Genomic DNA, 17,447 nt, shown 5'->3' with positions numbered 1-17,447 from the left:
CCCATTGACCCCCATCTCCAGTGGAATGGTCCCACCCAGCCCCACTGATGCCCCCCCCCCGGAAGGGAATGGTCCCTCCCAGCCCCATTGACCCCATCTGCAGTGGAATGGTCTCTCCCAGCCCCACTGATGCCCCCCCCCCCCGGAAGGGAATGGTCCCTCCCATCCCATTGACCCCCATCTGCAGTAGAATGGTCCCTCCCAGCCCCACTGATCACCCTCCCCGGAAGGGAATGGTCCCTCCCAGCCCCATTGACCCCCCCCCCATGTCTGAAATGGTTTCTCCCTCGGCCCCTTTGGGTCCGTCCTCGCACACACCCCCCCCCTCCCGGGGCCGGTGTTGGTTTGCGCCGGCGCAGCCTCGCTCTGGGCCTTCCCTTCTGGGGTCAGAGGTGACAGCGGCGCCGGAAGCTGCGTGTTTCGGGGTCAGCTTCCGGCGGGGCCGGCACCGGCGGCGGCAGGTACCGGAGCGGGGCCTGCACCGGGAATGGGACCGGGAATGGGAATGGGAATGGGAACGGGAATGGGGCCGGGAATGGGGTTGGAATGGGGCCGGGATCGGGAATGGGAATGGGGTCGGGAATGGGAATGGGGCCGGGAATGGGGGTTGGGGCCTTGGAGCGCGGCCGTCGGGGGGGCCGCGGCCATCCCGGTGCTACCGGATCGCGTTGTGCTGTTGGCAAGGCCTGAGCCTTGTCCGCATTGATATGGGCTGGTGGCCATTGACAGGGAATGGTGGCCATTAACAGGGGTTGGTGGCCATTGACATGGGTTGGTGGCCATAGATAGGGGTTGGTGGCCATTGACAGGGGGTTGGTGGCCATTGACAGGGGTTGGTGGCCATTGACATGGGGTTGGTGGCCATTGACGGGGGTTAGTGGCCATTGACAGGGGTTGGTGGCCATTGATGTGGGTTGGTGGCCATTGACATGGGGTTGGTGGCCATTGACATGGGGTTGGTGGCCATTGACGGGGGTTAGTGGCCATTGATGGGGGCTGGTGGCCATTGACAGGGGTTTGGTGGCCATTGACATGGGGTTGGTGGCCATTGACAGGGGTTTGGTGGCCATTGACGGGGGCTGGTGGCCATTGATGTGTGTTGGTGGCCATTGACGGGGGTTGGTGGCCATTGACAGGGGTTGGTGGCCATTGACATGGGGTTGGTGGCCATTGACGGGGGCTGGTGGCCATTGACAGGGGTTTGGTGGCCATTGACGGGGGCTGGTGGCCATTGATGTGGGTTGGTGGCCATTGACGGGGGCTGGTGGCCATTGACATGGGGTTGGTGGCCATTGATAGGGGCTGGTGGCCATTGACAGGGAATGGTGGCCATTGACAGGGAATGGTGGCCATTGACGGGGGCTGGTGGCCATTGACGGGGACTGGTGGCCACTGATGGGGGCTTGTGGCCATTGACAGGGAATGGTGGCCATTAACAGGGGTTGGTGGCCATTGACGGGGGGCTGGTGGCCATTGACAGGGGTTGGTGGCCATTGACGGGGGTTGGTGGCCATTGACAGGGGTTGGTCCTCGTGCTGGTGCTCAGCACTACCGGGGCCATGGGGGGTGCTTTGGGGGCTGCAGCAGAGGCAGCCCCAGGCCGTGGGGCACAGAGGGACCCTTGTTCCATGGGGCTGCTGTCAGGAGCTGCCGGTGGCACCATCCGGGGCCTGTGCTGCCCACGAGGCAATCCCAGTGTCCCTGTTCCCTGCCAGCGGGAGGGGGGATCCCTGCTTGTGCCTCTGGATCTGCAGCCTCAGCACCTCCCAGGGAGCCTCAGAGCTCAGCTCAGCCTCCCCTTGGGCAGGTTCAGGCCATTCTCCTTGTCCCATCCCTGCATCCCCTGTCCCATTCCTGCATCCCTTGTCCATCCCTGCATCCCTTGCCCCAAGCCCCTCTCCAGGGCTCCTGCAGCTGCTCTCCGGTCTCCCCTATGGTATTCCTTATGGAATACCGACCAAACCCCACATGGACCAGGGCTGTCAATCCCATCTTTGTGCTGAGCAGCTCCACACTCACTGTGCTTGGGGTGTTTTAGAGGGGGGAGGTTTCATGCCCGCTCCTCACCCTTGGGGTACCCAAAGCCTCTCTGAAGCCCAGGCTGTGGGTTGTTGCCTCCGCAGGGCCTCATCCGTGCTGCTCAGCACCACTGGTGCAGAGGCAGGGCTGACACCAGCATTAACTGGTGAGAAGCTGTCACGTTAATGGGAAGTGGGGGCGCGGGGGGGGAGCAGAAGCTCTGTCACACACTGCAAGAGCTGTCATTGACATGCACACGGGTGCTGATGGCAGCCGTGTGATCTGAACGAGGTGCTGGGGAGGAGGTGCTGGCACTGGGGGCTTTGCAGGGGCCCCAGGGCAGGATGAGCCCCAGGACCCTCCTGGTGCAGCCTCAGGAGCTCCCTGCCTCCCATGGTGCTTCCCATTGAGTTCCCTGTGGATGCTGCCATCACCTCTGCCCTCCTGCTTGTCCCCAGCAGCTCTCAGCACCAAAACCAACCCAACCTGCCCTCGGAGCCTCACCAGCGCCCGTGTCCCTGTGCCCAGCACCGGGTGCTGTGCTCCTGACGCCACGGGCAGGCTCTGGTGCTCAGCCGGGGCTGTGGGAGCTGCAGTGAGGCCCTCGCAGGCTGCGGAGGATGCTGAATGCATAATAGGTGCTCAATAATTGATCTGTCACCCAGAAAAAGGCACATTTCTGACGCTGCCATCGCTGTGCTGCTGCTGCTACCGGCTTCCCCCCCAGTGAGGGCTTCAGATGCGGCTGCTCTGCCCCACAGTGTGCTCAAGGTGAAGCCCTTGGTGCTGGTCCTTCCCCCAGCAGTGACTTAAACCCCACTGGGGGTTAATGGGTTGGGCTCTGCTGTATCATGGAATGGGTTGGGATGAAGGGACCTTGAGGCTGATCCAGCTCCAACCCCTGCCACGGGCAGGGACCCCTTCCACTGGAGCAGCTGCTCCAAGCCCCTGTGTCCAACCTGGCCTTGAGCACTGCCAGGGATGGGGCAGCCACAGCTTCTCTGGGCACCCTGTGCCAGCGCCTCAGCACCCTCACAGGGAACAGCTTCTGCCTAAGAGCTCATCCCAGTCCCCCCTTGGGCAGGTTCAAGCCATTCCCTGTGCTCCCCCATGTCCCTGGCACTGCAGAGCTGGGGCTGGGAGGGATGTGGGGCTGATGTGGGGCTGATGTGGAAGCTCCGTGAGGTTGGGGGGAGCTGCCTAAGTGCAAAGCAGTGTCAGAGGCAGAGCAGGAGGAGCAGCCCTGCCCGGCCTGATGCATTATTCAGCTCTCACAGATGTCTCCCAACTTTCCCCACTTGGAGCCGGGCTCCTGGCTCAGCTGCGGCTGATGAGAAGTGACAAGTCCTGCAGCTCCTTCCGAAGGCCTCCGACAGAGACAGCACCACAGCTTTGTTCCCTACCTGCCCCACACCTGCCCCAAACCTGCCCCACACCTGCCCCAGACCCGGCTCTCGCTCCTGCTCCGGTGGCCAATGCTCCATCAGCTTCACCCACCCCCTTGGGGGGGGTTTTATCCCCCATAGACAGAGCCTGGCTGCAGCCTCCTGTTGTTCCCAGTGTGCTCCACTGCTGACAAACCCCATTTGGATCCTGGAGGATGCAGAGCTGCTGTGGCAGGAGCTGATGCAGGGAAGGAGCTTGAGCAGGAGCTTTCCACAGAGCTTTTGCCCTCCAGGGATTGGCAAAACCCTGGAATACTCGGCTTTGGCTTCCCCTTTTCCTTGGATCTCTGCAGTGTGTGCTCTGTCGCATGGGCCATTAACACCGTGGCCTCCTGGTGCCCTGCTGACGGAGAGGAAGGGTTTCCATACGATGCTCTTGGCATGGAAACAGCCTTGAGGCTGCAATGGGGCCAGGAGCAGCTCCTGCCCCTTCCTGCTGCTCCGCTCGGCTGAGCCGGGTGGGAAACCCAACGTCCTGCTCCCAAAGGGAACCAGCTCCTTGGCTGGGCAGGATGGGCTCTGGCTGATGGATAACCAGCTCCTGAGGCCCTGGGAATGATGTGTCCCTGCAGAGGAGGCTGCTGCAGCACAGGGATCCCTAAACTGCTGCTTCCTTGGGGCTGCAGCAACAGCCTGAGGCCGTTCCCTGCTGCCACAGCAGCAGCTCCCATGGGTGCTGGGTGCCTGCTCCAGGTCCCAGGGCCCCTTCCTGGTGGCTCCATGGACCCTGGGACCTCTGAGCCTTTCCCAGGCAATTCCTCCTTCCCTGCAGTGAGCAGGGGATGCGGCTCTGCCTGTGCTGAGGGTGCCAGGGTGAGATGGGGATGTCTGTGCCTCAGAATGGGAGCTCTTGGGCAGCCCAGGGGCAGCATTAGCCTTTTCCCTGGATAAACCAGTCAGGAGCTGATGTGGAAGTTGGAATATTCACCCTTAGAGGGTGAGAGGAGGAATATTGGGAGCACTGAGGGTGCCCTGCATGTCTCCCACAGGTGATGCACTGACTTGGCCCATGCTGCCCTGCCTGATGTAGGACCCAAGTGGCTTGGGCCGAGGATGAGCAAGCCCACAGACCTGCAGCACAACCTGGAACGAAGCCTCCCAGCCATTGCCTCCATCAGCACCTCGTTCTCCCAGAGCCAGGGCTTCTCCCCATACTGCTACGTGTCCCTGGAGAAGAGGAAAGCCATCTCGGATGTGAGGAGGACCTTCTGCCTCTTCGTCACCTTCGACCTGCTCTTCATTTCTTTGTTGTGGATAATCGAGCTGAATGTAAGTGGGGGAAGTGAATCCAAGGAGCCTTTGTCCTATTAAGTTGTGCTTGTGCAACTGCAGCTCCCTCGGTGCTAATCGCTCTGGTTCAGAAGGCTGGGGCCAAGTCTTTGTTTGCTCTTCCCAGCCCTCTGCTGATTGGAGCTGGCTGCAGAGCCCCTGCACTGGTGTACATGCATTCCAGCTCATTTCCTGCACCCGGGCTCCTGTGGGGCTGTCCAGGGGTGTTCACACCGTGTTCTGTGCTGGAGCAAAACAAGACCTGGGGCCCCTGGAAGTGCCAGCTTCACTTGGCCCCATTTCCTTCACTTGGCCCCATTTCTCCCCTGCTCCCTTTGCCTTAAGGGAAGCTGCTCGCTGTGCTTGCAGGCAGCTGCCAGCTCTGCTGCAGCATCTTGTTCTGCGAGCATCAGAGGATGTGCAGACCCTCCTCACACCCACCCAGCTGTTGGGCACAGACAAAAGAGTCTTTGAGCTTTGTAATCTCAGCTTCTGAGAGCTGGAGATGCTGCTGTGCTGTACGGGGTATAGAGAAGGGGTGCTTTGGTCTGGCACGCCTGTGCAGGCGGCTGTGTTTGCTCAGCGCATTACCTGTTGCAAGGAGCAGGGCAATCCAGTTTATTCCCCTTGTTCCCATCGGATTGAAGCCATTCCCGTGGCCTTCAGTTTGTTTTGGTTGCTCCTGAACCGGCCCTGGCTGGTTGGGGCCGTGGTGGCAGCGTGTTCAGGTACGCTGTGTCCTTCCTGCCATGGAACAGCCCCAGAGCAGAGCAGATGAAGAGATAGACCCCAGTGCTTCAGCCCTGCCTGCCTCTGGCTTCCATTTATCAGCACTGGATCCTGCCTTCACTTAACAGCTCTTATCTCTGCCCTCTTTTATCTCCTGGGTGTCTGCACTTAACAGATTGTCTGGGCCAGCAGCTCCCTCCCCTGCCCACTGCAGCTGAGAGCCTCAAGAGACCCTTGCCTAGGAAAAAGCATCTCCCAGCCAGCATTCCAGCCATGCCAGTGGTGTCCTGCCTTGGACCCTGGCCTCCTGCTCTTGTCCCTGTTGTCTCTGGAGAGCTGCTGTCTCTGCAGCCCCGGGGGATAATGTGCCAGCGCGGTCACCAGGGTGACTGTGAGCAGTAATGCTTGCAGGTAGCCATTAATGAGTGACTAACTGCTGATATTTAGGCCCTGAGCCGAGATGCTGCATATTTAAAGCTATTAGGACAGCTTATTTGCCTCCTGATGAAGAGCAACGACTTCAGATCATGACTAATGCTTTTTTTATCAAACGGTTTCCTTCACTGCAAGATAAGCTGAGCAAATTGGCCCTTGTTAAATGTCTGTTGCCTGCAAACTGTAACTCGCTGCTCTCGGGGACAGAAGATGCTTCAGTTCAAGCTGGAAACACCTCCCAGAGCTCCTGATCCAAAGTGTCTCCTTCTGCAGCATCTCCTGAATTGGTGTGGGGTGATGCTGCCCTGGCACAGAGCAGCTTTGCCCCCCTTGCCCTGGGTACCAGGCACCAGCCCTGACCAGCCCGTTTCCGATGGCTGCCTCTGGTGTCCTTGGCCTGTGAGAGCAGAGGGTGCCAGGGCACCGGCTGCCAAGCACTGGCCTGACATCCACCAACCTGTTCCTCCCAGCTCATCCAACAGCTGCCAGCCTCTAGCAGCTCCCAGGCCAGCTGGGCCACGTTCAAACCAATAGCCTAAAGGTGAAGCATTTGTTCCAGTTACCTGAGCCATGCCAGGCTCCCCAGAGCTGGATTGATGGTGTCAGAAGGAGCAGGGCTGCAGGCCCCGGATTGTCTGGGGGTGATGCAAGGCAGCTCTTCTGTGAGCTTTTTCCACGCTCCCATACAAGATCCCAGGAAGCATTTTGGCCTCTTTTGGCTTTCCTCGAGGTCTGTCTGTGGCTGTTTGTGTCTCTCGTCCTCCTCTCCTCCCTCTTCCCCTTTGCCAGTACATTTGAACCTGCCGGTTGGCTTCCTCCATCAGCTTCCTGGGAGCCAGCCTGGCCTGGAAAACAGGAGAGGGGACCCCTCAGTGCTCTGCACAATCCCAGCTTAAATCCCACCGGGTTGCTGAGAACAGCCCTCGCAGGGGATGTGTTTGGATTATCCAGCTGTGGGATGCTTTGTTCAGCACGAAGCTGCTGGAGAAGCAGTTTCCTGGGACTTCCCCATGTTTTCCATGTCTCCTCCAGTACAGCTGAGGTCTGTCCCCTAAAGCCACCCATGCAAGTGCTGGGCACAAGTGGGAGGGATTGAGCTTTAGGCTGTGAGGGTTGGGAGCTGGTGCCTGAGCCAAAAGGAGCAGCCACGAGGAGGCCATGGAGAAGTGCTTTAACGTTGCTGCTCCAGCTCTGGCTGCTGGCCTCGTGCTCCTCGGTGTGAAACCGAGGGTGAAATGGGCTCTTGTATCCTCCCGTGGTGCTGCCCTGGCAGATGAGGCAGCATTTGTATGCCTGATGCATAACCTGACCTGGCGGCAACCTCCGGTCACCGCTTGGCCGGGTGCTTTCTACCATTAGTTTCTTATCAGTGCACTCAATGGCTTTGTGGTTTCCTGTCTCCCCTTCAGACCAAGGATGGCATCCAGAAGAACTTGGAGGGTGAAATCATCGAGTACAGCTTTAAAACCTCCTTCTTTGATATATTTGTGAGTATCTCAGCCTGCTGCAGGTGAGGAAATGGCTTTGGGCAGACGTGGGGGGGATCTGCGTGCCCTTGGGCTCAGCCCATTGGGCCTGCTCTGTGCAGGAGTGAGGTCTGCAGGAGCCTGGCTCGGGGATGGCTCCTCCCAGGCACCTGGCACAGGGACAGGGGCAGTGATGAGTGTTCATGGCTTCTTGTTTTAAAGGTCTTGGCTTTCTTCCGTTTCTTTGTGTTGCTGCTGGCCTATGCCATCGTCCGCCTGCGCCACTGGGCGGTCATCGCGGTAAGGAGGCAGCTTTGGCTTTCCCTTTGGGAGCTTTCTCCTTCCCCCTGGGGTCTGCAGGGATGGGATGTGCACCTTTGTTTTCCAGGTCACTACGCTGGTATCCAGTGCCTTCCTCATCGTGAAGGTCATCCTCTCTGAGGTTGGTCTCCTTGGGCTCCCAGGGAATCGGTGCCTGTTTTCCTGTTGCTCCCATCTCCCTGTGGTTTCTCCTTTCTTCCTCACAGCTTCTGGCCAAAGGGGCTTTTGGCTACTTACTTCCTATCGTCTCGTTTGTCATTGCTTGGCTGGAGACTTGGTTCCTGGATTTTAAAGTCCTAACTCAGGAAGCAGAAGAGGAACGATGTGAGTATTCTGCTCCTCTCTGGTGGCACTTGGCAGATGAGGCTCCCGGGCCTGGGGTTGCTGCTGCTTTGGCAGCACCTTGGCAGCTATGACATTTATGGAGAAGCAGGCTGGCTGTGACAGCCAGTGCCTGACTCCGTTCTGGTGTGGTATAGAAGTCCCTTCAGGGGGAGAAAATACCAGCTTATAAAAAGCATCTTTTAATTGAGTGGAGAAAAGTGCCAAATTCCCCAGTGTCTGCATCCAGGAGCCAGACGTGTTGGAAACGGAGCTCACCTCCGCCTTGGAGAAGGGGTTTTGAAGCACTGAGACAAATGCCAGGCGGGCTCCTGGGCTCTGTGTGGGGATCTCTGCCTTTGGAACCAGGCTGGAGGCCTTGCAGGGAGTGTTGCTTCAGTCAGAGCCACGTGGCAGGGGCAGGACGTGACTTATGGGCTGTGAAGTTTGACAGCCTCTGGGCACTGAGGTTACAAATCACCCTCCAGTGCTGGGCACCTGTAACTTGCAGGGCTCCTTCTAGGGAGCAAGTGGCACTGGGCTGGCACAGCTGCCCATTCCTAAGGGGGTTGTCACTCTCCCAGGCTTCCCTGATGACAGGGGCCTGGGAAATGGCATCCAAAGCAAGGAGTATTTGTCAAGTGGGGCTCAATCAGAAAGGCACTGACTGGAAAACACCAGAGGATGTTTGGGTCTTGCAAGGAGGCTTTAAGATGAAAAATGATCAAGTGTTTAATGCCTCTATTGGATTAGGCTCAGGTTCCAAATTGCTTCCAGGGGAAGCTCTTATTTAATTAGATGCTTAATCGCCTTTGGATTTGACAGGCAGAAGAGCCCATTGATCTCCATGCAGATAAAATGTCTCAAACAAAAGATGAGGCAATAGGAGCTGAAAAGCTGGTGGGCTGGCTGGTGCCAGTGCACAATCCAGCTGGATCTGGAGGAAAGTGCCTGGGAGGGTGCTCAGGAGGGGCTGGATGTGCTGGGAGGTCCAGCACCCTATGGTGCTGTGTGTGTAAACCCTTGTGCTTTGCTTCGCAGGGTACCTGGCAGCCCAGGCTGCAGCCTCTCGTGGGCCCCTGCTCTACCCCGGAGCCCTTTCCGAGGGGCAGTTCTACTCCCCACCAGAGTCCTTTGCAGGTAGGACTTGTCCTTCCTCCCTCTCTGCCTCGCTGGTCCCATCACAGGGTTCAACCTGAGCCTCTTCCCTGTGCCCTGTCCCCTTATCCCAGCCCTTGGCAGTGCCTCCAAGACCTGGCTCTGCAGAACAGGCTCCCCTGCCCTTGCCCTGCACCCTGCAGTGCTGTCCCTGGGTCACTGCAGAGCAGAGTCATGCTCAGCCCCTGGAAACTGGAGCCTTTTGTGGTTTTGGGATTAAGTGCTCTTAGCAGTGGTTAAAGGGCTTGCAAAAGGCTGCCCTTGGGATGGGGGCACGGGGCGAGTAGCCACAAGCAGGTGATGATCAGAGCAGGGTTATCCCCACTGGGAGCCCTTCCCATTGGATAGGGCACGGGATCAGACACCTCAGAGGGAGGTTGTACAAGGAGGGGGGTTCATTGGCTGCATGCTCATTGTGTGCTTCCTCAACAGGGTCAGACAATGAATCCGATGAGGAAGGTGCAGGGAGGAAGGTGCTGACAGCTCAGGTAAACAGAGGCAGCGTGGCCTGAGGGGCATTCCCTGTCCCCCATCATTCCCTGTCCCCCATCATTCCCTGTCCCCCATCATTCCCTGTCCCCCATCATTCCCTGTCCCCCATCATTCCCTGTCCCTCATCATTCCCTGTCCCCCCATCATTCCCTGTCCCCCTTCATTCCCTGTCCCTCATCATTCCCTGTCCCCCATCATTCCCTGTCCCCCAGCTTTAGGCTCCTCCAGGGCTATGGGAGTCTCTTAACACCCCTGTGGCCCCATCAGGATGCTGAATCTCCAGGGCACCCCAGACTGGTCCCTGTGTACCCTGAGACCGGTGGCATCGTGGCCACCAAGGAGGGGGTTCTCTGGGCCACCCAGCATTCCCCCACATCCCTAGGGCTGCATGCTCTTCCCTGCAGCATTCCATAGGGATGTGATTCCGGCTCTGCCTGAATCCCCCTTTCCCTGGGCATGTACCAAGAAGGGCATTGCCTCAGTCCCCCCTGCTGCTCCCTGGCTCACAGGGCAGCCCTTCCCCTCCTCAAAGCCTGGCTGGGCACAAGCTGCTTTCTGCCCCTCTCCAAGTGCTTCAGCTCCGGCTCTAGCTCTGCTCATCTCCCAGCCCGTTCCCTGTTGGAAGCATTGCAGGAGGCAGGGGGCTCACTGGTAGACACAGCTGGTGTGTGGATGTCAGCCAGGGCAGGGAGCGTGACTTTGAGCTCCAGAATGAGGCCTCTGTCACCTAAATGAAGAGATTCCTGCTTGGTGCTGCCGGGAGAGATCCCTTTTCCCTCTGCCAGCCTCCCTGCAAGCCCAGCTCACATTGTGCTCTCCCCTAGGAGAAGGAGTACGTCCGGCAAGGCAAGGATGCTATGGAGGTTGTGGACCAAATCCTGGCCCAGGAGGAGAAGTGGAAGTTCGAGAAGAACAATGCAAGTGTTGCCCTGCCCCTGGTGCTGCTGGCAGGGAGCACGGGTGGCTTGGGAGGACAAATGAGGCTTTTGAAAGCTCCTCGCGACACGAAAGATTAACAAGCGTTACAATGACCTGATTGAATTAGGAGCCTCTTCCAGTTCAGTTCCATGTAAAATCCCCTCTTATTTAATTAGACGTTTAATTGCCTTCCCGTTTGACGGCAGAGAGCCCATCCCTCCTCCCTGCTGCTGGCAGGCAGGGAAGGCCTCACCTATGGCTGGCGTTGGGATGCGGAGCTGTGGAGGCTCAATGGCCCCGTGGCTCTGCCTGTGCCCCACACCAGGCAGCTCTGGCCCGTATGGGAGCAGGAGGATGTGGGGCACAGACCTCCCACCCCCAAAGCTGTTTGTGTTCCCCTCTCCCCAGGACAGGGACCTGGAGGATGCTGGGGTGTAAATGGGGGATGCATCTCTGCCTTAGGTCTCCCCACTGTGGCACCTTAGCAAGGCAGGCTCTGCCCTGGCTGTTTCCTCACCATTCCTTGAGCTCCAGGGCAGGTTTCTGGGGTACCTGGAGCTCTTTGATCTCCAGAGGCTGGAGAGGAAAGGGCACTGCCTGTGCCTCCTAACCCTGCCCTTGCTTTCTGCTCGTGGGGTGCGAGTGCTGCAAACTGCTGTCTCATCTGGTGCTCAAAATTCCCCTGTCAAGTGATCCATTGTCTGATGCCAAACTAGCTGGGCAGATTGTTTTCTTTATCCAAAGGGGGATGGATTTAAATAGACTAATCAGAGTTTAACACAGGGCTAATGATGAAAGGTTATCATCTGTCCATCCCTAACCCCCCCAGGGAGGCTCTTCTCAGATGTAGGTAACAGCAGCAGCGTTGGCAAACTCGCCCCTTTCTCTTCACCCTGGTGTTGGTAGCTTGCTACAAAGAGAATGTGACCTTGGTGAGGAGCTTGCAGGCTGGCATGGGGCGGATTCTGTTTCTGGCTCATCCCTGGATGTTGTTTTCCTTATGGAAATCTGTGCCTCTGAAACAGGCTCCGCGTGGTTCCCTCTGGGGTTGCCATGGGGAGGCAGGGGTCCCGCAGTGATGCACGGGGGGGTTCATGCGCAAGTGTTTGCTTTGCTAACGTAAAGGAAACTTCCTTCTTTCTTGCCCAGGACTTCGGGGACGTTGTTTACACTTTCGAAATACCTTTCCATGGCAAGACCTTTATTTTAAAGGTAAGAACCTTCCTGGATCACTTCCTTAGGGCCGCGTGGTGCAGAGCCATGGGATCCCAGCTCCTGGCCCTGGCAGGATGGGTCAGGCTGTGCAAAGCCCACACTCTGCTTGAGACAGATGAAGTGCACTGCACGCTCTAGGGAATCTCTCCAGGAAAGCCCCTTTGGCTGTGGGACAAACTCCCCAGCAAACAGGCTGGGCCCCAAGCTCTGCTGCTCCAAGTGGGAGCAGGTGACTGCAAGAGTCGCTTCCAACCCCAGCATCGAGGACTAATCTGACCAAGGAGGCTAATTGGAACTAATTGCCAGCAAGACCAGGGCTGAGCACACGTCTGCTGCTGCCTGGCATGGAGGAGAGCTGCTCGGAAGTGCCCTCGTGCTGGAGTGCCTTGGCTGGGACCCACACTTTAATGAAGCATCGGGGCTGCGGTAGCTTTTCTTTGTTCCAGTGCATATGCTGCCTCGCTGGCAGGAGCTGCCAATGGAGCAGCTCGCAGAGCAGAAAGCTGGATGGGTCCCATTTTACTGCATTAACGGTTTACCTCCAAAGATCTCCTGGCCCACGGGGACCTGGAGGGGTCGGTGGCTGTGCTGGAGCTCAGAATAGCTTCTTAGCCCCTTCCCCAAGCAATGTGCACACAGTGGAGCTGCTGCTCAAGAGGGGTGAGGGTGGGAGCGGAGCCAGCCCCAGGTCTGTGCCTCCTCCACCTCCATGTGTGCCCTCCAGGCCCCTGTTGACAGCCTTGGCTCTGCTTGGCCTCGCCTCTTCCCTCCTGTATTATCCCGGTTCTTTGTGTTCCTTGGGAACAATGTCACCCCAGTGGCTCTGCCTCTGTCCTCAGGCTTTCCTGCAGTGCTCTGCTGAAGTGGTTTACCAGGAGGTTATTCTCCAGCCCGAGAAGATGATCCTGTGGAACAGAACAGTGGCAGCTTGCCAGGTGAGCGTGCGGACAAAGATGGCTTAATCACAGCAGCTCCTTTGGAGCCGAGAGCTGGGAGCTTCCCAGTCCAGCCCAGGCTGTGGCCAGGCCCTTGCTGGAGCTTCAGCTGGAGCCGAGGCACTGAGGCATTAAATCCCCCTGCTCATCCATCCCAGCCCAGTGCACTGCAGCAGCAGCAGCAGCTGCAGGCCAGCAGCCCATGAGGTGGGCAGGGACAGGGGCTCTGCTTCTGGGCTGGGATCCGGAGCCCACCCCTATGGAGAGGGAGGGATGAGCCCCAGAGCAAACACTGCCAATGAGCTCGTCCCCCTCCGCTCACAGTGCTGGGGTAGGGGGGGTCCGTGTGGCTGCTGTTGCCATGTGCAGACCCCTTCTTGTCTCCTTTCCTCACCCAGATCCTGCAGCGGGTGGAGGACAACACCATCGTCTCGTACGACGTGGCAGCTGGTGCTGCAGGAGGTGTCGTCTCCCCAAGGTTGGTTCATTCCATTCCCTGCTTCCCCCGAGCCCCTGGACACCCTCCTGAACCACAGCCAGGAGCAGGGCACTGGTGCTCAGTGCTGCCTGGTGTCAGCCGGGCACTGGGGGTGTTCCCATAGGGAGCCCCTCAAGTTTCCTCCTGGCACGAGTCTCGGAGCCGGTGCCACAGGCATGGGGCTCCCTGGTGACGGTGCTGCTGGCGCTGGTGTTGCCATACCCCTGCCAAAGCCTTTCCTAGAGCCTGGAGAGTGAGCTCCACTGCTCCCAACCCCCTGCACGGTTTGAATCCCTTCCTTTGCTCAGGGACTTCGTGAACGTGCGGCGGATCGAGAGGAGGAGGGACAGGTACATATCCTCAGGGATGTCAACCACGCACAGCCTGAAGCCTCCGCTCTCCAAGTATGTCAGGTAAGAGGCAGGAGCTGTTCTCCCTGTAGCTGCTGAAGCACAGGGCAGAGAGCCCTGCAGTGAAACCCCTGCTGTCTGCCTGGCAGGTTGTGCAGGAAGCCAGGTCTATTTGTGGAGCTAAACCTCTTCCCTTCTTCCTCCTTCTGCCTTTGTTAAGAGCTCTCCTTGTGCTGTCAGTGCTGCTCGGGCGTTCCCAGCTCAGGGGAGTGGAGGTGTTGACCACCCCATCCCGCTCTGCATCCTGTTTATGTCACAGTCCATTCCCAAACAGGGACAGCTGTTCCTGAGGGGCAGGAAGCAGCTGACAGGGGCTGCTCGGATGCCTTTTGCTTCTCGTCAGCCAGGCACTTACTGGCTTTAAAGGCTGGGGACACTGGGAGGGGGTCCCGGGGGTGAACCAGAGCTGCATCAGGATGGGCTGGCTCCCGAGGTGGGGCAGCTCTTGGGCCTCTCCCCTTCCAAAGGGCTGGGGATGGATCACAGTGGGTTTAGCTCCATCAAACAAGGGCTCCTTGTTCTGCTGCTCTGGTGCTCGGGGCCCAGCTGTGCCACTTTGCACACGGACTTTGTTTTTCCTCCTAATCTGGTTAAAGTAATTGACATTTAACTGGGAGCTGAGGCCGTCAGGGCCTGGAGAGATCTTCCTTCCAAGTGTGTGCAGCAGAACATAGTGTGTTCCCGAGCTGGGAAGGGGAATCCGTGTTTGGGCTCCGTGTGTTGAGCACAGTGGGTGTCTCGGAGCCAGATCTCATGGTGCTGTGGTGACAGAGCCTCTCCCTGCCTGCTCCTTTCCATGCAGCTCCTTGCACCCCCTTTTCCATGGGGTTCCATGGGAGGAGAAGCTGGGGCCAGGCTGGAGGCACCTGTGGGAAACCTGCCCCTCGTGTGCTGCAGCCAAAGCAGCTCCCATCACAGGCCCTCTGCGTCTGCTCTGACCCTGCTGGGCTCCAGCTCTTGCTGCTGGTGCCCAGTGCACCCCAGTGCTCCCAGTACAGCCCAGCTCTGACTGTGCTCTTGCTTCCCTGCAGGGGGGAGAACGGGCCCGGAGGCTTCATCGTGCTCAAGTGTGCCAGCAACCCTCGGGTCTGCACCTTCATCTGGATTCTCAACACGGACCTGAAGGTAAAGGCTGTTCTGTGCTGGTGTCCCTGCCTGCGGCCGCATCCGGACCCCAGCAGAGCTCCCAGCAGCTCCAGCCTCCCCTGCTGCACGCTCAGGACCTGGGCCGTGCTCCCACAAAGCAGCTCCTTATCAAGGAATCATAGAGTCATGGAATAGTCAGGGTTGGGAAGCAGCTTCGGATCATCCAGTTCCAACCCCCCTGCCATGGGCAGGGACACCTCACACTAAACCATGGCACCCAAGGCTTCATCCAGCCTGGCCTTGAACACTGCCAGGGATGGAGCATTCACAGCCTCCCTGGGCACCCATTCCAGTGCCTCAGCACCCTCACAGCAAAGGCTGCTCTGAGGTGGTTAAACACTGCCATAAAACCCCTCTATTTGCCCCAAAGTTGTCCCTGTGCAATGGGGAAGCTTTTCCCCATCTCTGTGTGCAGAACTGGGCTCTTGCTGCCCCCAGGACCCCCCCAACGCAGTGTGGGGCCGAGCCTGCCCCTAGAGCAAGGCTCTTTGGCCGCACGAGAGGAGCCAGCTCCAGAGCTATTTACAGAGCTTCGGGTCCCAGTCCCTTACTGGTGGCCCAGACAAAAGGGAGCCGGGGTCGAGCTGGCCCCATTCCCCCCCCTTCCTTCGGGGTTGACGTGGTAACGGCGCTGCAGCAGCAGAGCACAAAGGCTCCATTCATCAGCTCTGCTGCAGAGCTGCTGCCCCCTCCCCTCCCACAGCTCCTGCCTTGTGGAATCTTTGGGAATGAGCCTCTCTGGGTCGGGAATACCAGAGCAGAGCAGAGCTTCATGCCCCTTTGTGCTGGGGATGTGCTTCCCTCCCCAGCTCCTGCCATGGGGCAGTTTGGGGGGGGATGAACCCCATGGGGATGGGAAAGGGGAAGATGTTCCCTGTGCTTCCCAGCCTGGAGAGCCCTCCCTGCAGCCTCTGGCAGGGATTCCAGAGCGGACAGGCTATTAATAACCCCAGGCTGTGCTCCCATCACCTTCCTGGTGCCCGGGCCCCAATCCTGGCCTGCCTCCTTCCTTCCTTTGGCCCTGGAGGGGTATTTATAGCCCATGGCTCATCCCTTGGTGCGGGTGACACGGCTCTGGGTGCCTTTGGGTGCATGTTTGCTCCCGTGGCCCAAGGCTCTCACCATTGCAATGCAGCTCCATAGGGAATGGCACAGAGCAAGGGATGAGTGCACCCCCGCTGCCTCCCCCGCAGCAGCACTATGGGATGTACTGGGAGCACACAATGGATTGGGGCCGAGGCGGTTGGGCTGAGTCGTGCAGGGCTCTTTTTAGAGGAATCAAAAGCAGTTCCTCCCCCGGAGCCTGTGCACGGCGAGCGGCAGCTCCACACTGCGGCAGCATCCCCGTTACCTGCATCCCTGTGTCCCTGTATCCCTGAATCCCTGTTATCCTGCATCCCTGTATCCCTGTTATCCTGCATCCCTGTATCCCTGTATCCCTGAATCCCTGTTATCCTGCATCCCTGTATCCCTGTTATCCCAGCATCCCCCTTATCCTGCATCCCTGTGTCCCTGTATCCCTGTTATTCTGTATCCCTGTATCCCCGTTATCCTGCATCCCTGTGTCCCTGTATCCCTGTTATCCCAGCATCCCCGTTATCCTGCATCCCTGTATCCCCGTTATCCCAGCATCCCTGTTATCTCTGTTATCCCTGTATCCCCATTATCCCAGCATCCCTGTTATCCCTGCATCCCTGTATCACCGTTATCCCTGTATCCCGTTATTCCTGTATCCCTGCATCCCTGTTATCCCAGCATCCCTGCATCCCTGTTACCCCTCTATCCCTGTTATCCCATTATCCCTGTTATCCCTGTATCCCCATTATCCCTGTTCCCCCAGCTCACGTCTCCATCCCATCCCCACAGGGCCGCCTGCCTCGCTACCTGATCCACCAGAGCCTGGCTGCCACCATGTTCGAGTTTGCCTTCCACCTGCGGCAGCGCATTGCTGAGCTCTGATCCCTATGGACATTCCTATGGGAAGGGACCCCGGGATGGGCACGGGCAGCGCTGGGCTCCTCACCCCACACTGGTGTGTGCCAAACCCGGCCCTCCGTGGGGCTCAGCCCCACACAGTGACCCCAGGCTCCCAGGAGGAGGATGTGTGAGGGTGAGGACTCAGCTCCATCCCTTTGCATTGGGGGCAGCCCCAGCTCTGCCCCATAGGGGGTGTGGGGGGGGCTGCGGCTGCTCCCTACCTGTGGGTGCTGGGGCCGGTGCTGAGCTATAAAGGGAAGCACTGGAGCCGCCTGCACATGGGGCCCACGCTGCAGGGAGGGGGCCGGGCCCCCCCCACCTCCTTCCCCCCCAAACAGGGCTCTCTGTACCCCCCTTCCACCCCATCCTGGGGGTCCCCCATTGTCCCTATGGGGGGGGACACGGATGGGTCAGCATTAAAAGCCTTGCACTGTTTGGTCCTTGTCTTCCACCAAGCCCTGGTACCCGAGGGGATGAAGGTGAGGAGGACACCAAAGGATGGGGCCTCTGTGATGCTTTTGGCCATGGGTGCCCCACAGCCCCCATCCCATGGGATCACCATGGGATCACCATGGGATCACCGGCAGCACATGGAGCATCCTGCCCCATGGATCCTGGTTGGTCCCATTGGAGCTGAGTTGTAAATAGCCCAGCCTTGGGGGGGGACACGACACCTTTCAGCCCCCCCCCCAGCACAGCCTGTCCCTGCAATG

General features: G+C 58.8%; 1 protein-coding gene across 1 annotated transcript; it reads left to right on the top strand.

Annotated features, from left to right (window-relative positions):
- Window positions 1-397: 397 nt before the first annotated feature.
- STARD3 (StAR related lipid transfer domain containing 3) lies at window positions 398-17,169 on the top strand. The gene is made up of 15 exons (XM_034070272.1): window positions 398-461; window positions 4,454-4,733; window positions 7,307-7,384; window positions 7,586-7,663; window positions 7,752-7,805; window positions 7,891-8,008; window positions 9,047-9,145; window positions 9,596-9,651; window positions 10,480-10,572; window positions 11,723-11,785; window positions 12,628-12,723; window positions 13,122-13,201; window positions 13,510-13,614; window positions 14,643-14,736; window positions 16,624-17,169. Exons 2-15 carry the CDS (start codon window positions 4,518-4,520, stop codon window positions 16,714-16,716), a joined length of 1,323 nt encoding a protein of 440 aa, XP_033926163.1. The 5' UTR covers window positions 398-461; window positions 4,454-4,517; the 3' UTR covers window positions 16,717-17,169.
- The last annotated feature ends 278 nt before the right edge of the window (window positions 17,170-17,447 follow it).

This window comes from Melopsittacus undulatus, chromosome 17, assembly GCF_012275295.1.
Source record: "Melopsittacus undulatus isolate bMelUnd1 chromosome 17, bMelUnd1.mat.Z, whole genome shotgun sequence".
NCBI lineage: Eukaryota > Metazoa > Chordata > Aves > Psittaciformes > Psittaculidae > Melopsittacus > Melopsittacus undulatus.
The sequence above is the reverse complement of the archived record's forward strand: the minus strand, read 5'-3'. Positions and strand labels throughout refer to the sequence as shown.